Source organism: Leopardus geoffroyi, chromosome X, assembly GCF_018350155.1.
Source record: "Leopardus geoffroyi isolate Oge1 chromosome X, O.geoffroyi_Oge1_pat1.0, whole genome shotgun sequence".
Taxonomy (NCBI): Eukaryota; Metazoa; Chordata; class Mammalia; order Carnivora; family Felidae; genus Leopardus; species Leopardus geoffroyi.
This window is the reverse complement of record NC_059343.1, coordinates 123,399,481-123,423,084: the sequence shown is the minus strand read 5'-3', so window position 1 is coordinate 123,423,084 and position 23,604 is coordinate 123,399,481. Positions and strand designations below refer to the sequence as shown.

The following is a 23,604-nucleotide window of genomic DNA, read 5'->3' as shown; positions in this document are numbered from 1 at the left end:
AATTTAGGAGACGGAGGTGGAGCCATGGGAAGAGCTGGGGAAGCACAATGGATGAGCACCTGGGGAGTAGCAGGGCCGGGCTGGGGGACCCTCCAAAGGCAGAAGTGGGGGACTAGGAGGGCGTGGCTGGTGGCAAGTTAGGAGAGAGAGGTGAGGATGAGCCGGTCCGGTCTGAGGGAAAGGTCGGAGAAGTAGTAGCTAGCGCCGGGGGTGGGGAGGGTGGCACGGGGATGGGCAAAAGCTGGGAGAAGGTGGGGAGGTGACAAGCGGGGCTGGGGTTGAGTAGAACGACGTGGGCGGGGGAAGCTCGGAGCAGAAAATGGGGAGGAGTGGGGCGGGGCTTTCGAGGCTCGAAGTGGACTGGTGAGATAGCTGGGAGGGGGAACAGGGCTGGGCTGTAGAGAGGCTGGGCGGGACTGCTAGGATAGTTCGGAGGAGGAGCTGCGGAGGGGCTGGTGTGGAGAGTAGCAAGGTTGGACTCGTAGGGTATCTGGAAGGTGAAGCTGGGGTGGAGCAGGGTGGGACTGGTGGAATAACTCGGGGGAGGAGCTGGGGTGGAGCAGGGTGTGGTAGGGGAGGAGCGGAGCGGGACTCGTGGAATAGCTGGCGGGGAGGGGCTGGGGTTGAGCAAGGCTGTGCTGGTGTAGTGGCGGGGAGGAGGAGCTGGGGTGTCGCGGGGCGTGGCTGGGGTGGAGCTACGGTGGAGGCGGGCGGAGCTGGCAAGGCCGGAATGTTGGACCTTGGGAACCGCGGCGCGGGGCTTAGCAAAGGTGTGCCAGTGGCGCAGACCAGGCAGTGCCCTTTATAAGCGTCCAGTCCGCGCCGCACTCGTAGGCAACAAAGTGGCAGCCCCAGGGTCCTCAGCGACCTGAGGTGACCCTTAAAATGGACCCCGGAGAGCACGGAGGCGGGAAGAGGGTGGTACCCGCAGGTTGAATCCCGCACCTCCGGGCTGAACGCCCAGGCACCCTGGGATGGCCAGTGGGGTCCTGAGGGACGGACTTTATATGAACGTATTTTGCAGGTGAGAAGAAAAATTCCTACTCTGTTTCCTGCTGCCCCTCAGACCTGACATGTGCCAGACAGAGTCAACCGCCCTGTCAGAGCTGTTTCCTGCCCTCTACCTCTCAGTCAGGGACCCAACACACTCCCTGTCGCCCTGCTTTGTTCCTGGGGTTCCCTTACCCTCACCCTCCTTCCGCATTTGCTTGGTGACCAAATCCGGTGTCCCTGCCTCCCAAATGCCTGATCAGAATAGATGCTCCTCTTCTTGTCCCCACTGCTACTTCCTGAGTTCAGGTCTGAGGTCTGGGGCTTTTTACCTGAGCCTCCACACCGGCCTGGATGCCTCCTGTCCTTCCTCCTCCAGTGGGTCCTACACAAGCCATCAGTTCACTTCGGTTTCTTAGCTGCACATCTGTCGTCATCAACCCCATACTGAAAACACCGGTGAGCTCTATCCTTTTTACGCCCCACCACCTGGGAGCTCTGGGAGGGCCATCCAGTGGCACCAGCTCTCTCCCTCCTTACAGCCCAACCCTGTCGGTCACCGTGCTGTGGAGTCCCTGTGCCCTGAGCGCACATACCCTACCAAGACAACCTGCAGCGTGGAATGTTCACCTCTTCTGGCCAGGTCCTGTCCTCCTTCCAGGCACAACTTCATCATCCCGTATACTTCTCCATGCCCAAGCATCAGTCACTCTTCTCTGCTAGTTCAGGTAGCACTCTATACCTCCCTCCCTCCCTTCTTTCACTGGGCTCTTATTTCCCAGTGTTGTAACTGCTCTCCCAGAGTCTGTGGTCCTCTCAGGGGCACTGAGTTCCTTGAAGGCCAGGACTGTGTCTTACTCATTTCTGTAGCCCAGGTACTTGGGATACAGTAGTTGCTTAGTAAATATTAAATCAACAGAGAGGGCTGCTGGGGTGCTTGGGTGGCTCAGTCGGTTGCGTATGACTCTTGATCTCTGTTCAGGTCTTGATCTCACGGTTCGTGAGATTGAGCCCTGTGTAGGGCTCTGTGCTGAGAGCACAGAATCCACTTGGGTTTTTTTCTCTCCCTCTCTCTCTGCTCCTCCCCCACTTGTGCTCAGGCGCGCTCTCTCTCTCTCTCTCTCTCTCTCTCTCAAAATAAATGAAAAAACATTTACAAGAAACAGGAGGACTGCTTTCTCTTCCGGTAGCAGCACCATGTCTTTTCCTGGCAGAAGCGGGAGGAAACAGGAATGCTGGTCATGAGGTGAGGGACAGAGGGTACCTTCCTGGGATTTTGGCCTCAGGGCTGTGGAGACTATTTTTCAGACCACGGTTCTGTCCCCATAATACACCCCATCTTCCTTTTATTTTATTTTATTTTTTATTTTTTATTTATTTCCTCCCATCTTCCTTTTAGGAAGTCCTTGCTGTTTTCACCATTGCCCTTTGCAGGGCCTGCAACCCCAGGACATCACCCCTTTGGAGCCCACGACACCTGCTCAGTGCAGAACTCCCTGTCCCCCATGGCCAGTCTGAGCACTTGTCTTTGGTGTTTCTCATCCTTTTCTCCAGTGACCTCTGTCCACCCAGCCCCCTGGCTTCAGCTGTCCCTTAGGAACTGGCCACCACTGTTACTCTTGGTGCTAATCACTCTGGCTCTGCCATCCTCTTTGGCCCAAACGTTCCCCTGCCTAGCTGATCCTTTGTGCTCAGTGTGATCCCTATACACCTCCTCCCTTCCTCTCCTTCTCTGACCCTGTCACCCATTCTTTCACTTGCCAAGAGGTGCAAACTGCACTGTGGAGAATGTTGCCTCCTCCCCACCCCATGTGCTTCTTTGCCTTTGAGGCCCAGAGAGGCTTCCAGTTTGCTCCTGCTGTGTGTTTTGTGGCACCACTGGTCTGGGACCAGCTTTAGCCAAACCCCTGGCTCCCCTCACATACTTCTTAGCAGGTCTAGTTCCTCCTCTCTGAAGTGCCTTTTGCTCATCTTTATATTGAGTTGCTTGTGTTTTTTGTAGTGAGTTGGGGGAGCTCTTTTTTCGTGAAAAATTTTTAAGTTTATTTGAAAGAGTGAGAGAAAGTGAGAAAGCATGAGCCCTGGAGGGGCAGAGAGAGAGAGAATCCCAAGCAGGCTCTGTGCTGTCAGCACTGAGCCTGAGGCGGGGCTTGATGTCACGAACCGTGAGATGACCTGAGCCAAAATCAAAAGAGTCAGACGCTTAACTGACTGAGCCACCCAGGTGCCCCCTGGGAGCTTCTTTTTATTTTTATTTATTTTTTTAAAAAATATTTAACATTTATTTATTATTCAGAGACAGACACAGAGCATGAACATGGGAGGGGCAGAGAGAGGAGGAGACACAGAATCCGAAGCAGGCTCCAGGCTCTGAGCCGTCAGCACAGAGCCCAACGCTGGGCTCAAACTCACAAACTGCAAGATCATGACCTGAGCCGAAGTCGGACACTTAACGGACTGAACCACCCAGGTGCCCCTGGGAGCTTCTTTTTAATTTTTTTTTTTAACATTTATTTATTTTTGAGACAGAGAGAGACAGAGCATGAATGGGGGAGGGTCAGAGAGAGGGAGACACAGAATCTGAAACAGGCTCCAGGCTCTGAGCTGCCAGCACAGAGCCCGACGCGGGACTCGAACTCACAGACCGCGAGATCATGACCTGAGCTGAAGTCGGCCGCTCAACCGACTGACCCACCCAGGCGCCCCTGGGAGCTTCTTTTTAAATAAAATCTTTTTAAGTAGGCTCCACACCCAACCTGGGGTTGAATTCCCAACGCTGAGATCAAGAGTCACGTTGGGAGCCCTTTTTGAAGTCTGGATACTAAATTGGGCCTTGGTTGTTTGTGTTTCAGATTCTTCCTGCTACCCCTCGGGCTTTTTTCCTCCTCTCTTTGCGGACCTGCTTTGGACTCAGTATTCGCATGGACACTTTGTAAGTGACCCCAAAGTTCAGGGAGCGCCCAGGGTGCTTCCTGCTGGGGGCTGCCATCCACCCCCAGCCGTGCCACCTGAGATAAGCAGCCCCCAAGAGGAGGCGCCGGTGTGCCCAGCACTCTGCCCATGAGAAAAGGCTCCTTCTATTCTTGCCTCTGTAGTTCTCTTGGTTACTGCTTGGCTTTAGTTCCATGCCCTGGACTCACACATGACGAGCGCTAGGGCAGCTGTGTGGCTGTGGAAAGATAGCGAGCCTTGTTTCTTCAGCTCCAGCACTCCCCTTTTATCTCCAGATCTTCATCTGTCCTGTTTCCAAGATGCACACTCCCCTAGCCCCCCTTCCCCTCTGCCCCTGGGCAACTCTTGTTGGCGGTGTCTCTCTCAACATGGCCCAGGTCAAGTGGTCCAGCCTGAGAACCACTTACTTCTGGTTTTGTTTAAATGACCCTCCAAGTCCATGGGAAGAAGCTGCACCGTGGGGTACCTGCGGACATGGGTGGGCTACTTTGACGTCGCTGGTTAGGTCTCGGGCCTGCACACAGAATGTGGCACGGCCCAGTTGGAACCTTGGGAGTTGCTGTGAACTTCTGGAATTCTACACCCTTGTATTTATGTTACAGCTTATTATATCAACTTTAATGGGGGGTGGGGAGATGCTCATTTCCATGTTTCCATCACTCCCGAGCTCTTCGGCATTACCCGGAGGCAAGAAGGCTCATAATTTGGGCATACTTCCCTAGACCTTTCTCTGTGTTTTTTCTTTACTCCTTTGAGTTCATGCTGTATTACCATCTTGTCTTGTATTTTTTCACTTAACATTAAGTATTCTTCCATGTTTGGAAAGGTTCCTCAGAAGACATTTCACTAAGCTCTGCACCTCATCCTGGAGTATATCGGATTCCAGACTTGCCCCACTCAAGGCCAACTGACAGATGCTCAGGGATAGCCCAGCATACCTTGGACCCAATGACATTCTCTTTTCAGAAGGTCCGGCATAGGGGGTCCTCCTGAAGCAGATTTGGAGACAGAGTTTATTGAGTCTCTCATATCAGTGTCAACTTGGACACTGTGCCCAACAGCCTTGAACTGTGGTTATCCTGTTTCCTAGTGTTCATTCACCCAGAGGTCCCTTTGGGAAGGGCTGGGGGATCATTCCAGTATCTATTTGCCATGGTGCTGTGGTGTCCTTCTACCTGGGGACCTGGCTACTTCCCTAGTCCATGGTTCTGATGCCAGCAGGCTAATTCTGAGGACCCAGAGGGTTCCTGCAGGACTAGCCAGGAGTGTCTCTGGCTGCACGCAGAATAGAAATCAAATGCGAGCTAGCAGGAGGTGAATGCAGAGTGTATTGAAGATATAGGGAAAGTGCAAGGACAGAGTATTCGGGAGACTCTGGAAGGAAAGAAAGGAGGGAGTCTCGTCTTTGTCTGGGGTCTGGGGTTTTTATTGAGGCCTGGTGTATGTGTCCCCTCAGGAATCCAGGAACCCTTAGAACAAAGGCGGGGGCCCAGGTGTCATTCCTTAGAGCCAGGGGCCTTGGCATCAAGATGTCTAGCACCAGTGGTCTGGAATAGGCATATGGCAGCTTCGTCTGGTCATTGTTACCTGGTACTTCCTTGGATGTCATCTACTCTAGAGAAATCATTATTTGCATTATGAGACGTGTAAAGTAGGGGTGCAGGTCCTACCAAGAATAAAAGCAGGAAAAGGAGCAAAAAAACTGATTTTTATGGAGTCCTTCAGTTTCCCTGTCTCAGTCGTAGGTCTCAGAACTGGCTCAGGGGCAGAAGTGGGGCAAGGGATCATGACTTGTTTATTGGGGTGGCTGCACTCAGCTTCTTACTGTGTATTCTTGCTCTTTTGAATATCCACTTGAGGCTGTACCTTGGCTGGTTGCCTGTCCATTACATCGCTAGGAAGGCCTCCACTTCCACCACGCTGTGGGTCAGACCTCCTGGTCAGTGATGTCTGTGATCATGAGCCCCTGGCTTCTGGCCATTCGGTGCTACCCCAGGGCCTCTACTGCAGTCGTGGTGGGGGAGGGGTGGGAGAATTACCTCTCCCGCCTTTCCTCCCTGACCAGGCCTGGTATGCCCTGCCTGTGCTGGGCATGGTGACTTCACTCTGGTTGAGGACCTGGCAGTAGGCTGCCCATCTCTTCCTGCTTTTCCTGGAACTCTTCTGGCTGGAGCAGGGTGAGTTCTGTAGCAAATCAAGATGGTTGGTCACCCTGCCTCCTGGGACGGAGGGCACCTCTGGGGAAAGACTTGGGGAATGTGTTGCTCCCTCAGAGCTATGGTGGACATACTAGCTCTTTACTATGGGAAGGGGTGGGCTGCTGCCACAGACTCAAGTTTCAGAGACCTCTGGGGAGTCCAGCTCTTCCCCTACACGTCCCTCCCTGTTCCTTGTGTCAGGGATGCAGGTGTTCCCAAGTGGGCTTCTGATGTTGGCATGACAGGCCTGCCTTAGCTGAGTGTTCAGCCATCTTTGAAGTTCAGCCATTCCTATCAAACCTGAGCTTGACCTTTGGCCACTGCCTGAAGTGGGGCTACTTTGTAAGCTACCAAGGAAACTCTGGGGCTCCCCCTTCATTTTCAGCTTGTTAATCACCCGCAGCTTCTCATCCCCTTGTAAGCCACTAGTGCAGAGAAGTCACCTCCATCCATTCCCTTCGTCCTTAGAGTTGTCATTCTCATACATTCCACATACTTGGATCTTCTCACCTGCCAGGAAATTACTCTCCACCTGCCAGCTCAGCAAAAAGTTCTAGTGTGAAAGTTTTAGCGGCTCGACTGTCTCCTTGTGCCTGGGGTTATCTGCACACTACCCGTCCTCCAGGATGGGTCGTCATTGCCAGTAGGGTAGGAGAAGAGTAATCCCATACTAGACCCCATCTTGCCACCTGCTTTTTGGACCACTCTGGAACCAACGATGTCAGATTAAGTCCTTCAGGGAGCTGACCCCAAGAGGGAGTTAGGGATGCCAAAGACTGATTGGGGTCTAACCCCCACTGAAGGAGAGGGAGGAAGCAGAGTTGGGCAGGGTGTTCCTTCAAACTGGATGCCCACCTGACAGTCTACCAGTCCACCAGGGAGCTGCAGAGCAAGAATTATCATTCTAGGGTCAGCATCCCGCTGGTGTGGTCAGGCTCTCGCAGTGCTTGAGGCTATGCAACCCACACTGACTGAATGGATAAATCTACACCTAGTAGTACCTGAGGAGTGGGTGTAAGCTAAGCAATGTAGGGCACCAGCTGCCTTTGCTCAGGCGCACCACGCTCTACCCTGCGGCTGGCTTGGTCAGAGGTGCTTTGGCCTCTTGTACATCAGATACCTGCTGAGGTAGGAAGGGCCTTTGATAACCACGTGTCTGTTAGCACTGGTGTAAACATAGGCTGATGGGAGAAGGCAGATCTGGGGACAGAACATCGGGAGGCAAAGCACATTTAAGCCAGTAGACACCCACCTTGTGAGAGGTTCCTTGAAGGCGTGCACTCTGTGTTCCTCAGAGCTGAGAGGAGGCAGCTTCCAGGCAGACCTGTATGCTGTGGAGCCTGAAACAAGGCAGAATGAGAGGCAGTCAATGTGAATAGGAAGGAACTACCGACTTAGGATGAGGGGCTGGGGCTTGAAGGCAGATAGAGGCTTCTTAGGTTGGAAGTGGGGGAAGGGCTGCTGGGAAGGGCCAGATACCTGCAGGGAACTGAAGGAAGGTTCTTGGCTGGAGCAGATGCATTTGTGGAGCACCTCCAACCTGGCACCATCAATTCAGGTCTACTGTACAATTTTTGGCTTAGGAGTTTGAGAGATTTTGATATGCTGTGGAGTGGCATTCATTGCCTGTAGAGGGAAGTGTGTGTGTGTGTGTGTGTGTGTGTGTGTGTGTGCGCGCGCGCGTGCCCATGCGTGTGTAAAGCAACCTAGATGTAGCTGGTCAGGCTCCTGTCCTCCATAGGGGGATCATAGCAGGAAGTCCAATGTCTATTCTATGGTTACGAACCTGGGATTGATCTGTGGCACCCCCACTACTACAGTGTGAGCCCAAGCAAATCACTTTACCTCTCTGAACCTCAATTTCCTCATCTGAAAGACAGGTCTAATATAAAAATCTACCCGAAGGAGTGATAATATTTTCCAGGTTAACTCCTGAGGGTGAGGATCACATGAGGTAATTCACGTGAGCGCAATCTGTAAACCATAAAGCATTCTACTACTAATAGTGGTTGAAGAGGCGTCTCTTCCCAAGTAGGCTTTGCTAAGTAAGAAAGGATGTGGGGGGTACTGCTGGCCTGTATCTTGAAGCCTACCGATGGGAGATGGGCAGATACTGAAAAGTCTGTAACAGGATGTGGCCTGGTTGGGGTCTTGGGTGCCGTGCATGCATTTTGACCAAAGATGTATGGCGGCCCCTGGGACCAATGGAGAGGCTTTGTGAACCTACGCGAACTGACAGGGTTTGAGAATTGAGGGCTATGTCAGTGCTGGGAATGCATAAATCTGGGAGCTTCTTCCCAGCTGTGTGGGAGTCGACGTCAGCCTGCTGCCTCAGGTAATACAGGTCCAAGATCTGCCACCCACGATTCTGTCATCCATAAAGCTTTGGTAACCGGAAGTGTTTCTGTAAGCTTGACCTAAACGCTTCTGGTGGTAAAACCAAAAATGGACGGCATGAAGCTATTTAGAGAATCCTGAATTTTCTTTATTTTTTTTCTTTATGTGCCTTATTATTAACACTTGGGGTTAATAGTCACTTTTTTTTAATTCTTTATTTGCCTCATTATTAACACTTGGTGTTAATAGTCACATGTTTCCCTGAAGTGATGTCCATGTGTTTGCTAGACCCTGCAAGGGTGTCACTGATACGTGGCCCTTGGCTCTGTCACCTTTCTGAATTCTGAAATTCATCTGGCCCAAGGTTTTGGATGAGGCATGGTGCACATGTGATACTAACACCAGTAAGAGGCAACATTTGTTGGATTTATAGAGGCCTAGAGTTCCTGGATGTTTGTCCTTCCTCCAGCCTTCGGCCGCCAGGGACACCCTTCCCAGGACTCAGGCCCTCCCTGGGTCAACCTGGATGGGTGGATACCTCACCTCCTGCCATACCGCACCATGATGGGAAATCTCATTTGATACCCAGCACAGTTTTCCGTGGTGGAAATGGGATGAACGCAGAGCTCAACATAGGAAGGCCCCTTGGCAAAAGCATGTACGTACACTAGTCATTTACGTTACACATGGTCTGCCCGCAGTCTTGCTTCAGGTGAGTCTCACGGTGCAGCCACCCGGAGCCTGGGCCCACTCACATGACTCGGGTAGTGTGATCTGGGGTCTGATTTTGAGAGAAAGGTGATGACGAAAGCAGCTTGGCAGCTTCAGACGCCCAAGTGCTGCTTCTACAGCTCTTTGCCAGCATCGATAGGGAAGCATGGCTGGAGCAGAGGGGCAGAGAGGACGCCACACAGCCTGTGCTGGTTACTCTTGCACAGGCCTCTGCCTGGGGAGCCTGTCAGTTCTCTCTGGACAGGATGAAAAGATGCCAGAGAGCAGCTTGTTGAGGCTGGTCTGCAGTGGTCTTGTTTTCGTTCATCGTCTCCATTTTTTTCTCGAAGGATTTTGGATATTTTCCCCTCACCCGGGGGTGTCTTGACTAGTGATCTCATGTCTTGCAGCTGACACAGGTAAACATTAAGGAGGCAAGGAGGTTAGGTGAGGCCAGGCAGCCTGGAGGCTGAGGCAGGCAGCACGGGGCCTGGCGCGCTGTGAGTGCTTCCTGCAGGGGAGTGCCTCGCGGTCACACATTTGTTCATTGTCTTCCTCTTCACCAAAGCAGTAAGTGAGAGAGCGGGTCTGGAGTCCTGTCTTTGTCAGTCTTTGTCACTGACAAACTGTGTGACCTTAGCTCACCTCCATTTCCTCCTCATGTAAAATGAGGGTACTAGAACCCACACCCTGGTTGGGATATAAACTTCAGGTAGTGCCATATAGTTCTCACTCACTGCATACTCGGCGACTAATGATATTATCATTAGAATTCATTTGGGCCCCGAATTCCCAAGTGAATGTTTTCCCTGAGCAAAATTAGGGTTTTCTACCAGCCCAAGATCTAGAAGCTCTCTCTTACCTGCCCATCCAGCTTCTGTGCCTCAGTGACCCTCCGTGTACCCTGGTTGCCTGGGAGGACATACAGTGATCACCCTCATAGTACAAGGCTCATTCAGCAGCCCAGGCAAGGCCCTGGCCTGGGTCAGTCTGTGGCATTGTGGCATCGTGGCTAAGAGGTCAGGGTTTAAGTTCCAACCCTTTTGGCTGTGAGACCTTGAGCCAGTGATGCCCCTTCTCCAAACCTCTGTCTGATCATCTGTGTACTGGAGCTAATACAGAGCACACAGTCCCTGGGGCCGCAGTGAGGACTTAATGAGTTGAAAAGGCTGGAATGGATTTGGTGCACAAAGATGTTACAGGAAAGAGAAGCGAGACAGTGGTGCTGTCATCTTTCGTTTGACTTGACCCCCCGCCAACTGACAATGGCATGAGAAGTGCTGATGCCACCCCACCGCCATCCCACCGTCACATCCCTCTGGGAACTTACTCTTTAAGCAGCTTGTTGATGTAGAAGACCAGTTACACAGGAAATGGAAAACCAGGATCCCCCTGATCTTAGTACTGTGAAAGGCACACTTGGGAAACGCCACATGTGCTCCCTGGAGCCTATCTGGCATCTGGACAGGCATCACTTGGGTGAAGACTGAAGCCCCCCCACCCCATGCCACAGGCTGTGGCTTTGTAACTGGAAATGTTTCGCTGGCCCAGCTGGCATCTCTGTGAAGTTCACGAGCCACGGTGTGAGGCTCAGGTGAGCCGGTGATCACTGCAGCTGTGCCCCCGTGGGGCTGGAGCCGGAGGAGGCGGGGATCTGGGACTCCATGGGCTACACACAACCCCTGTTCACTGAGTGCCTACTGGAGGCTGGGGAGTGGCACCAGCTGGTCTCTGTGGGGTTCTTACTTCCAGGAGACCCAGGGAAGGTTAGCAGTAGGCGACGTCCACGCTGCAGACCTGGGATTGAAAGCAGCTCTGTCTGATGGCAGAGCCCATGCTCTTTCAACTGTCCCATCTTATGGCCACTCAACACACTGTCACTCAAGGGGGAGGACTGGGACTTATGAGGCTTTGCTCCTGCCCAGGATTCAAAGGCTGCCCTTGGACTCCAAGACTCAATGGAGAGACATCCCAACTTTGAGGACTTTTGAAAACTTTAAGTGTGAACGGCACATGCCGTTTAACAAGAACCCCCTTTGGTATGCCTTCCACCCCTCAGTGTTTTTATTGGTCCCTTACAGGCCCTTAGAGAAGTTTCTCATATTGACAGGCTTTGCAATGATGTTACAGACATATCACATCACACCAGTTCCACAAGTGATAACAGCCACTGCTTCCCAAATGGCACATTTCTTCAAGTAAAAAGCAGATGGCTGCATGTAGCATAGAAGGACATCATGTCTTGGTAAAGACAGAATTGAAATTCTTGGCAAAGCAGGACATCCCTTTTAGTACTTGGCCTTGTGTCATAGCAAACAAAGGCCAGTTTTCCTCATCAAACCAGCAAGATAGCTCTTACTACCTTTTTCAGTGTCAGCTACTAACTTCATGAGGGCATATGTCTAACAAGGCATATGGTAATTGGGTGCAACTCCGAAGATTCCTTGTATGCTCCTGTTTTTATCCCTTGATGGTGGCATATTTCAAGCCGTCTTTAGCTGTTCCTTCTATCGATGCATCTATTCACGCCTGAGGTGTGTTTCATAAGGGCACCAGCAGAAGGCCCCCTGGAAGAATAGCACCAAACCTTACAGTGTTTCCCACTCTGACTCGTCCTCCGGCTTTTGCTTCAGAAGTGCAGGGGGTGATGGGAGCTGCCTTGGCAACCTGGCTGTGGGCTCCCCTTTGCAAGAAGCATCTGCTTGTCAGAGTCTGAGTGTGCAAGCTGGCAACGCCCGGTGACATCTGGGCTTTGCCTGCAGACCCAGCGACCAGAAGTGCCTCTCCTGGCTCAGAAAGCATTCTACCAAGAGTCCTTTTTTTTTATTCCAAGAGAGCTGTCATTGTTTCTGTTCCCTGAGGTTCTTTGTCAAACTGGATCTGAGGGAATAAGCAGAAATCCTCCCTAAATCCAAGAGGAACTGGGAAAAGGGAGGAAGGGGAGTGACCAAATGTAAACTCATCCCGATGAATGCAACGCAAACGGAAAAAGAACCGGTCATACCTCAACTCAGTGACAAAGCAATGCTTACAAAGGTCTGATTCGGCATTTCTGTTTTACTTATTTTGTTTTAAGCTCATGCTCTACGAAAAATGCATACTTGTGAGGAAATGAATCACCTAGGAAGCGTTGCTAGCAAACACTGGCTCTCGGGAGACACCTGGTGGAAGATTTTAGAAATGCTCTGCTTCCTGGCTCTGACAACAGGAGGTTTGCTTGTTCCAAGCCCAGCCTGTCCACCCAACCCCCGCTGAGCTGGCGGGATCAGTGAATAACAAGATGGAAAAGTCTGGGCTTTAAAAGAAACAGGAGAGGGAAGGGGGAGAGGAGGGGAGCAAAGATGAGGGAAGGGAAAGCTTGCTTGCAAGATGTCCAGAGGCACATGGGACTGTGACTAACCCCTTCCATATGAGAGAATCCTCTCACCTTATGGTCCTTGGCACAGAGCGCGACCCAGGGTAGGAGCTCAGCAACTGTCAAGGCTGCCGTGATGCCTAGCCCTTCTACCCCGCATGCTCCAAGGGGCTTCTACTTCAACAGAATCAGATGCCGGTTGTGATCCAATTCACTTTCACCGCCTTGAGCCCCCAGCCAGGAGCCAGGATGTTGCCACTGCATCACAGACCTCAGGGCAGCCCAGGCCATTGGAGAGCAGACCCCCAGAACTGCCTCACACGAGAGCAACTTCCAGGAACGGGGTCCTCGGTGCCCAGCATATTTGGTGGCAGTCAAAGCCCACATCAGGCTCCTCAGAACCATTTCACCTGCCCACGGAGACCAGGGCCCTGCCCGCCACTCTGTGTGGGGTTGAGACAGCCCCTCTTCGCGGTGGGCTGAGTACAGCCTGGGCCGCTCTGCTTTCTCATCCAGGTAATTCTGATCATGGCTCTCATCCCAGTCATCCTCTGAAACCCAATGAGCAGTGCTAGTCCCGGGGACACAGCAGCAAGTAGAAGGGGCGGGGCCTGTCCTCAAAGAGGGCCCACCTGAGGGTCCTGGCTCCAGAATGAAAGCTAAGCCTTGAACTCTCCCCTGAATCCTCACCCTTGGGCTGTGGTGAGGTATCATGTAGTATTTACCAACTTACCGATGTGTGCTGCCCTCAGCCCTGAGTTAGGGTCAACGGTGGGAATGCAGTAGAAGTCCAAGGGCAAGGGACTTGTGTTCTCTTGCTGGACTATGGAAAGTGCACTGAGTCTTAGAATTCCCCTCACACTGGATCAGCATGGCCTAGCTGCATTAGTGCCTGAGGCAGCACCCGCCCCCCCCCTCACCGACCTTCCTGTGGCCCTAAAGTGGCATGGAAAAGCAGCTGAATATACCTGTTCCCTAAGAAGGGCACGGAAATTTTGTGTGTGTGTGTGTGTGTGTGTGTGTGTGTGTGTGTGTGTGTGAGAGAGAGAGAGAGAGAGAGAGAGAGAGAGAGAGAGAAGCACCCTCCAACGAATGTCACAGTGGAAAGTGGTGTGGATTGCATACCAGGTTAGGCTGATGCCTCATTGAAAGCTGGCATGAAGGCGTGCTATCTCAGGGCTGGGTGGGATTGCACATCACAGTGGAGGCCGGCATGGACCAATGACAAAGATCAAATGTGCTTGCTCACTGTCTCTCCAAATGTCATGAAACTCTGCCTCACAGGATTTAGGTGGTAGCCTAGGCATAAGAAGGAGAAAATCCTGAATTGCCTGATAATGCTATTTGGTAATTAGTAAGAAAATCCCAAAGTAACTGGAAAAATGTGGAATTGACTAGATTAATATTTCTGATATGGACTTAAGGCTCAAGAAAGACAGGGTTCCTCTGTGGTAGCCACAGGTCTATATAGCCCTTATTATATAGCTTCCTACTTCTGTAGTGTACCTGTCCTTGTATAATCCCCTCCCTTGGTCCTTGTATGGGCAGAATTCACTACTTATAAACAATAGAATGTAGCAAAGCTGAAAGGATTTTGCAGATATAATTAAGACCCCTAATCAGTTGCTGTGAGTTAATCAGAAGGGAGATTATCCTGGGTGGATCTGACCTAATCAGATGAGCCTCTCAAAAGAGGGCCAGGCCTCCCCTGAAATTAGAGCAATTCCCTGCCGGCCTCAAAGAAGTAGACAACCATGTCGTGAGAGCACCTATGAGAGGGTCATCTGGCAAGGAACTGTGAGTAGTCTCTAGGATCTGAGAGTGGCCCACGGCTGATGGCCAGCTAGCAAACAGGACCTCAGTCCTACATCCACAAGGAACTTAATTCTGGCAACAGCCAGAGCCAGAAGGGAAGGGAAGCCAGAGCCTCAGATGAGAACACAGCCCCAGCCAGCATGTTGACTGCAGCCCTGTGAAACTCTGAGCAAAAGGCCCAGCTAACTTGCACCTGGACTTCTAACCTATAGAAACTACAAGGTAATAGATGGGTGCTGTTTACAGCCACTAAGCTTGTGGTACAGATAATGCTACCGGGAATTGTACGTGTCTTTTGGTGGCCGTGAGTACACTCACACGTTTTGAGTATATGCACCGGTGTGGCATTGCTGCTTCCTAGGGCAGGCACACGTTCAGCTTATCCTTAGGAAATACTTCCACCAGGTTTTCCAAAGCAGTTGTAGCAATTAGCACTGCTACAAGCAAGTAGGAGAGTTTGAAGTGCTCCATGTTTTTGGTAGCACTTGGTATCATCCTTTCCTGTACTTCTGTTCTCTGTTTTTTAATGTTTATTGATTTTTGAGACAGACAGAGAGAGAGAGAGAGAGAGAGAGAGAGAGAGAGAGAGAGAGCAAGCACAAGCAGGGGAGGGGTAGACAAAGAGGGGGACACAGAATCCGAAGCAGGCTCCAGGCTCTGAGCTGTCAGCGCAGAGCTCGACGTGGGGCTCGAATTCACAGACGGCAAGATCATGACCTGAGCCAAAGTCGGAAGCTTAACTGACTGAGCCACCCAGGTGCCCTGTTCTATATATTTTAAGTTCCTCTCAACTTGGTTCTTTTACTGAATTTTTAATTTTTCAATTGTAGTTTTAATTTCAAGTGATCCTTCACGTTTTATAGTACTGTTTTTATACCAATCTGTTTTTGTTCTATATATTCAATATCAAGTCTCTCTGAGGATATTAATAAAAGGTATTTTTTTAAGTTTTTTAAATGTTTTTTTGTTCTTGAGAGAGAGTGAGCGAGCGAGCGAGCAGGGGAGGGGCAGAGAGGGAGACACAGAATCTGAAATAAGCTCCAGGCACTGAGCTGTCAGCACAGAGCCCAGAGCGGGGCTCGAACTCATGAACCGTGAGATCATGACCTGAGCCAAAGTCAGACGCTTAACCGACTGAGCCACCCAGGCGCCCCTAAGTTTTTGTGTTTTGGGGCTTTTTTTTTAGGTAATTTATACACCCAGCATGGGGCTCAAACTCATGATCCTGAGATCAAGAGTCTCATGCTCCACCAACTGAGCAAGCCGTGTGCCCCAATAAAAGGTCTTTTTGTTTTTCCTTTTTAACTTGTTCTTCCCTGTCCCTTAGTCATCTCTTTCCTATAGGGCCAGCTTTGCTATTTCTTTTTCATGATACTTCTCTGTCATCTTGTACACCATCCTCAAATATTTAGCTTTTCTTTGTTGTCTGGTTATGCTTAAGAATGAGGTTGACCCGCAGCTCTGTGGCCCCAGGACTTATTCAGTGGCATTTAGTGTGTTCACAGTGTTGTACAATCAGTGCCTTTGTCTAGTTCCAGAACATTTTCAGCACTCTCAAAGGAGACCCTGTACGTGTTCAGCACTTGCTCTCCGTCCCCTCCTCTAACACCTGGCAACCATCAATTGGTGTTCTCTCTGTAGATGTACCTATTCGAATACTTTCTCTAAATGGAATTATACCATATGTGACCTTTTGTGTCTGGCTTCTTTCCATTGGCATGATGCTTTCAAGAGTCCTCCATACTGCAGCACGCATCAGGACTCCCTTTCTTCTTTATTGATGCATAATAGCCCATCGTGTGGCTAGACCACAATCCCTTTATCTGGCGACGGACATTTCAGCCAGTTTGGCTGTTGTGAATAGTGCTGTGTTGAACACGCATGTACAAACACTTGTTGGAGCACCAGTGTTCAAATCTTCTGGGTATATATGTAAGAGTAGAACTGCCGAGTCACATGATACTTCTATTTTCAACTTCTTACAGAACTGCAAAACTATTTCCACAGCAGCTGACTCATTTTGCATTGCCACCAACGATGTCCAGGTTTTCCGATTTTTCTCCACATCTTCACCAACGCTTGTGATTTTAAAAGTTTTTGATAATGGTCATCTTAGTGGGTGTGAAGTGCTACTTCTTTGTGGTTTCGATTTACGTTTCTGTAATAACTAATGAATTTGAGCATCCTTTTCCATTCTTTATTGCCATCAGGCTATATTGTTTCTGTTCCTTCATGATTATTTTAAAGGGAGGAAGAGGTGTGGTGAACAGAGGGATGTGTCACCCAAACCCCCTTTCAGTGATGGCCTTCTTGCCCCAGTTGCTGAGAGGGCACCTCCTTTGGGGCTGTCCACCCCTTCAGGGCCTGCCTCAGCTGCACAGGGCCACCTTGCCTAAGTTCGGACCCCTCCCAGGGTATATCTGCATTCAATGACTTATCAAGGTGATGTAGAAATATCTGGCCATATTGGCCTAACCCCCATGGGGTTAGCCGGGGCCTGAATCACAGCTCAGCTGCTGCCTCTTTCCACTCTTGCTCCCTTCTCATCCTTTCCACAGGTATGTCTCCCAAAGGCACTCACTGCGCACTTCACTCTGTTTTAGAGTTGGCTTTTGGATGAACACAACCCATAAAAGACAATAAACGTATGTGTCTGGTTCATTAACTTAAACTGCAGGTGGAACCAATCATGTTTTCTTTAACATTCCAGAAACTTAGGGCACCCAGGTGGCTTAGTCGGTTTAGCGTCTGACTCTTGATTTCAGCTCAGGTCATGATTTCATGGGTTCATGGGTTTGAGCCCTGCATCGGGCTCTGTGCTGATGGCATGGAGCCGGCTTGGGATTTTCTCTCTTCCACTTTCTCTCAGGCCCTCCCTCACTCGTGCTCTCTCTCTCAGAAATAAATAAATAAACTTAAAAAATTAAAAAAAAATATTCCAGAAACGTAATACTTGCTTATGTATATACTGTATGTAGAAAGATTGGGGCTGTTTTCTTTGGATGCCTCTATTAAATCTCATGCAGGCACTGAGCTACAAAGTGGCGCCTGTCTTGAGACATTGGAGGCCTGTTTTTATGATGCTCTCAGCTGAATATTTTAGTCTTTAGTGAAACCAGGCTACTCCCCTAAATACTTCTCAGTGAGCTGAAGCTACTGTGTGAATGTCCTTGATATTTAGGAGGGCATTTCATATTCTGGTCTGCTGGGGTGTGTAAGTACTTTGGAAAAATATCTGCTTTGTGTTCCTTAAATTGGACTTTGTGGTCAAAAATTCAGTCTTCGGCTTTGCTCTCACTTCTCGTGCATCATCATCTCACTCTACTTCTGCATTTCATCCTTCACACCGCTCCATTTGCCCTGCAAGTTCAATCTCAGCCGTGTCTGTGACCTCTTGGGCTTTGTTGGAACATTGAAGGGACCCCCTTCTCCATTGGTCTTTTCTTTGCTTATGTCCATAGCTAGATTGAGGACAGAGAGGCCATCTTTCTGCAGAGAATTGGGTAGCCATCACATACCCTGGCTGCAGTCCCTTCTGGAATTCAGAGTCCTTGATCAGGCTCATGTGGTTGTTGGCCGAATCCATTTCTTTGTGGTTCTAGGGCCAAGTTTTCAGCTTCTCACTAGCTGTTAGCTGGAGGCCACCCTTAGGTCCTAAAGCCATCCAGAGTTCCCTGCCACGTGGCCCTCTCCAGGGACAGTTACAATATGGCATTTCCACGACCAGTGGGAGAATGCCTCTAAGTGTGTGCTAACAAGATGGACTCATAGATACATCCTACTGTAGTCACACATGTGAAATGCTATCTCACCTTCACCATATTCTACTGGTTAGAAGCACAGGTTCTACCCACGCCCAAAGGGAGGGGATTATACAAGGGCACGACCTAGTGGGGGTCACCTTAGGGTGTGTCCACCGCAGCTGTCAATGAATACTAATGAGGCTTTGCCTGACCACCCTATCAACAATAACATGCAAATCCACCTGGCCTTATATTTGTCCAGACCGTGTGTGCCCACGGGCGTTCTTTGTTTATTTGGTTATTTAAGGTCTGCAAGCCCCACCAGGGCAGGCACTTTGAACTCCCGAGCCGCCAACAGTGCTTGGTATACGTATCTGCGATACTTAGTAGGTATCTGTCGAACAAATGCATAAACGGGGGGACCTTTCAGATGGAGGAAGGCAGCTTCTCAAAGAGCTGCATTGAAGGAGAATGTCATTGGGCTGGTCTGCAAGGAAGTGTAACTTTTATGGAGTGATGACGGAAGGGAAGGGCTTCCAGGTGGAAGGCATAACAGGAGCAAAGGCAAAGAGGCAGAAAACTGCTGGATAAGGACAGGGGTTGCATCGCAAAACTTTGGACACACCTGGAAAGATTCCAGCATAGCTCCCCAACAAGGGAGTAACCCTCGGCTTGGCTGGTCTGCCAAGCGGGCGGGGCAGCTGGGCGGTGCTGGCTCTGCGCTCGAACCACGGCCCCGCCCCCTATGGCCGGGATCACGCGCAGGGGCCTCGCGCAGCACTAAGCCCCGCCCCGGAGGGGCGGGGCGGGATACGAGGTGCGCAGGCGCACTAGCATCCGGGCCGGCTCCAGGGCCTGTGGGGCCGGCCGCGGCCACTTCGCGCAGATCGCTCAGGTGACGCTGGGCTAGCGGCAGGCCCATCCGCCGCAGCCTGTCACCATCGGCCCGGAGTGGCCGCGCCGGGACAGAAATGCCGCCGGCCGGCCAGTGTCTGCTTTGGCTTGGCTTGGTCCTGGCCTCCGTCTGCGCCTCCCTTGAGTCTGCGGCGCCCAGCAACTCGACCACAGGTGCAGCCTTGGCTCTCGCTCAGATTTCGGGTTTCGTATCTCCTTTCCTGCCTACACCGGTCCTTAACTTCCTGTCTCCGTCCCATCTGCTATTCTAACATCCAAACTTACTTTCCTCCCTCTCTCTGTCCCTCCCTCCATCCATCCTTTCCTCCCTCCATCCATCCTTCCCTCCCTCCCTAAATTCTTCTTTCCTTTCGTCTATCCTTCCCTCCCTCCCTCCCTTCCTCCCTTTCTCTCCCGACTTCGTCCAGGCTTGAGGCCATGCCCAGAGCCGAATCTTGCCACCCAGGACTGGGGCTGCTTCTGTGCACCCACTCCCACCCTCCCTGAGACACAACCTTCATCGCCCCCTCCCTGTCTTGGTTGGCTGGGCTGTCCAGGGTGCAGGGGCCAGCCTAGGACCATTCAGTACCCTAGCACCCCCCATGGGTGGGGGTTCACTGTCAGTGCAGGTGATCTCACTGAAGCTTCTTTCTCCCATGCAGGTCCTCTGAATGTCCTTCTAATCATCGTGGATGACCTGCGCCCCTCCCTGGGCTGTTATGGGGACAAGGCCATAAGGTCCCCAAACATTGACCAACTGGCATCCCGCAGCCTCCTCTTCCAGAATGCCTTTGCCCAGGTATGTCTAGGGACCTCTAGGTGTGGATGTGTACCTTGTGCACTGAGGGTTGGGGGATGGGGTCCTCTCAGCTATGCTTAGGTGACACTGATGGTGCCAGGCATGTGTTTTTTAGAGCGAAGCATAGTCTGGAAAATGGCAAAAGAGAAAACTTGGTTTTGCACTGGCAAAGAAGTTTGTGCCTTCAAGCTTGGCAGAGGGTGACCATCCCCTAACATGCTCAGGATGGTCCTGCCCAGCTTGCTTGCCCAAAGAGGATTGTCTGGTGCTGAGAAGGAAGGGGCATTGCAGAATGCCGCTCTCCGGTCTGCTGACCAAACTTGGGCAAGCACCATGCAGCTTGCCTTGGTGGCATTCCTCCCTGAGCCCCCTCATGGGTCTGCCCTCAAGACCCTTTCCTGCTGTGTGTACCTGTAAGACTCCATCACATAAAAGGACACAATCATCTGCTGGTTTGAGGGATTGAGTCCTCCCCTGCCTCTTCCTGGGAAGACATTCCTGGCATCTGGGTGAGGCCCAGATCCCACTGGTTGGCTTTGAGATCTGCATGACTCAGCTGCCAAGCTGTTTACTGAGGACTCTTGAGGTTGCCTGGTTACCTTTTAGCATCCAGACTGTTTTCCTCTGAGGACATTTTCCTCTGCTTCTGCTCCCTTACAGCAAGCAGTGTGTGCTCCGAGCCGTATATCCTTCCTCACTGGGAGGAGACCAGACACCACCCGCCTGTATGACTTCAATTCCTACTGGAGGATACATGCTGGAAACTTCTCTACCATCCCCCAGTACTTCAAGGAGAATGGCTACGTGACCATGTCGGTTGGAAAAGTCTTTCACCCTGGTACTGCCTGCCGTCCAAAGTCTGGGTTCTCTTGTGTTCCGTGCCTGAGGGCCAGAATCCCCTGCTGGGGCTGAGGCTATCTTTGCAGAGGGCTGTATGGGTTGGGTGGACCCCTCATTAGTCACCACTGTCTTTGTACAAACTCCTACTTCTCACCTTAGCTTCCTGTCCTCACCATACATGAAAAAGGGTAGTGGGACTTTCTTCTTTCAGAAACGAGTCATGATGCTGTTTGGTTCCTTCGACTTCTCACGCAGAAGGAAGGGCACTGGCTGGGGAGGTGCCAATGCTGGGTGTGAGTCCGGCTCTGTGCCTGACCCTCTGAACCCCAGGATCCCTGTCAGTAAAGTGAGACCAGGGCAGCTATGCTGATTTGTCCAGTGAAGAGGCTGTGCTTTGGTGGGGCTACTGCTCCCCGCCTGTAAGGTCAGAAGGGAGAATGTAAGCTGGTGCCCTTAGCCTAAAGAGTGCCAGGGGCCACCAGCACTGACTTTCAAGACTGCCTGATAAACTGGCTCTCTTGAATGCCAAAAGGGGAATGCTGAAGCACAAACTTTAAAATGGTTTTTAAACGTACTGAAGCTAACGCATGATTATTTGACGGAAAGTTGGGGGGGGGGGTGGGAAGGAAAGCAGGAAGTAAAGGATATGAATTACTTGTAATTGCACCACACTGAGGAGGACTATATTTTGAGGTTCCCTTGTTGCAGACATATTATTTTTCTGATTTGAGATTTTTCCTGTACAGACAGCTTTATGTTGTGAATGTTTTAAACATAAACTCTTCCCCACATAGCTGCCCTTCGTGCAGAGTCACTGTTAACGACAGCGTGGTAGTCTCACGTGCAGATATGCTGTGCTTTCATCCAGGTTGATTTCAGGTTTTCTGTGTCACACGGAACCCTGGGTTGAACATCTCTGCAGGCAGGGTGAACTGATGGGCAGCAGCACCAGGGGTCCGGGCTCCCGCGTTCCAGTCTCAGCTCTGCCACTTCTGAGCTGTGCGGTTAACCTTGGGCAAATTGTTCTTCCCCCTTGAGCCTCAGATTCCTTCCCTGGCAAATGAGTTGTAGCTGCCTTGATCACCTCCCAGGGTAGCGACCCAATCCAGGTAGTTCAGGAGCATGAAAGGGTGTTGAAAGCCCCCTTTATACGACAGTGGTGCTTATTGCTAGGGACTACGACTAATGTTTTCAGGAGCTTTCCCTTTGCTCACTGGTTACACGGGCAGGCTCAAGAGCCTTCTGGAGCCCAGCTGGCCGGTGCAGGTTGAGGATAACGCGTGGCTTGGCTGAGTCGGGCCTGGTTTTAGAAAGCAAGTGTGTCAGGAATGACGTTGTGTAGCCAAAGGCCCACCATCAGGGACTTCCTGCGCTTGGTGCTTACCTCATACTACCCCTTGCCTGAGCACAGCTGGAGGGGAGAGACGAGCCTGGGGAGCAGAGGGACTAGAGCAGAGGGGAGGTTGTGCTTCAGGAAGGGAGGCTAAAGAAGGCCCGAGTGGCGTTGTTTGGCTTCATTCCTCCTGGTAATTAGATTGTGGAATCCGGCTGTAAGCACCACGTCTTAGCCAGAGAGCGAGAGCTTTGCCTGCGGTCCTTGTGGAAATCCATTTTTCAACTGGGTCTTTGTTCTTAAGACCTTGTTCCATGAGGCAAAGACCTGTTCAGGGAAGACAGCAGCCACTGTTGATTGATGGCCAGCCCGTGCCAGTTCTTGGGCTGGCCACTCCTGTAATCCTCTCCTCAACAGCAAGCACAGTGGGTTTTTATCATCGTCATCATCTTCTGAGAAGGAAATTGAGGCTAATGGAAGTCAAGTGGCTTGCCCAAGGTTGCATGGGTGATAAGGAGCAGTGCTGACATTTGAACCCAGCCTCCTCTGGGTCCAGCGGCTTCCTCTGCTCCCTCCACTGTGCATTCTGTGTCGATGAGCCCTCCACCCACTGCCCCCTTTCCCTCCAGTCCTTCCTTGCCCGGTGCTCCCTGCTGGAGCCCTGGGTCACTGGGCTGGGGATGCTCTTTCTCCTGTGGTTCTGCCTACATTACCCTCCCTGCCCCCTCCTATCTCATCCCGCTGGGCAGCACTTTCTGTCGGGTCCCACACACGCCCCACTGCCCGCTGTCACTCGACCCGTCGTGTCTGTGGCTTCCCTACTTACACAGTACTTCTACTGTCTAGACAGGGGGCTGTCCTTCCATGGTTTTGCTGTTATTTTGTCTTCCCAAATAGACGAAGGCTGCTGAGCTTAGGGGTGGGTTTCTGCTTTGTGAATGAGCACTGAACCAGGTGTCCTAGGGCATGGGTTTGAGTCCCAGCTCACTCCTCTATATCTGGTTGGCATCAGCTAAGGCACTGACCTTCCCTGAGCCTCCCCTTCCCCACCTGGCCCGTGGTGGTGCTGCTGCCTCTGCTCCTCCATTGTAGGACAGGGTAGAGGCTCCAGCGAGGGCTCTGTGGGGTTCTGTTGCTGCAGCTGGCTGGCTGACCTGAGGGGGCCTTCCTCAGGGCCTAGCATGAATAGCTAGGGCTTAAGGGACTACGGGGTCGGATGCTTACTACTCAAATAGAAACCTAGTGAGTTAGCTTTAAGGTACATTTTTTAAATGTTTATTTATCTTTGAGAGACCACAAGTGGGGGAGGGGCAGAGAGAGGGGGACAGAGGGTCTGAAGTGGGCTCTGCACTGACAGCAGAGAGCCCGATGCAGGGCTCGAACTCATGAACTACGAGATCATGACTTGAGCCAAAGTCGGACGCTTGACTGACTCAGCCACCCAGGTGCCCCAGAAACCTAGTGAGTTGGCTTTAATGGGGACTTCTCATCATCTGCCTAAGCTCTTGATTTTATAGATGAGGAAACTGAAACCCAAAGAAGGAAGATGATACTTCCCTCGTTCACAAAGTTTTAATTTGGAGTGGGGAGGGCATTGGAGGACCCTTCAGATTTTATTTAATGACTTTCTTTTTTCC

The 23,604-nt window shown here is 51.3% G+C and overlaps 1 protein-coding gene across 13 annotated transcripts in view; it reads left to right on the top strand.

Annotated features, from left to right (window-relative positions):
• The first annotated feature begins 666 nt into the window (after positions 1–666).
• IDS (iduronate 2-sulfatase) overlaps positions 667–23,604 on the top strand; it is a 40,803-nt gene continuing 17,865 nt past the window's right edge. For 2 of the 13 annotated variants that reach the window (XM_045472738.1, XM_045472742.1), the window contains exons 1-3: positions 18,926–19,169; positions 19,658–19,794; positions 20,455–20,632. In XM_045472738.1, the coding sequence (XP_045328694.1) occupies positions 19,073–19,169; positions 19,658–19,794; positions 20,455–20,632 (412 nt within the window). In that variant the 5' untranslated portion in view covers positions 18,926–19,072. Of the gene's footprint in view, positions 1,025–3,842; positions 3,923–17,899; positions 17,906–18,913; positions 19,200–19,657; positions 19,795–20,454; positions 20,633–23,604 lie in introns of those variants that run through there. The other 11 variants (XM_045472743.1, XM_045472739.1, XM_045472737.1 and 8 more) reach the window with 11 other exon arrangements.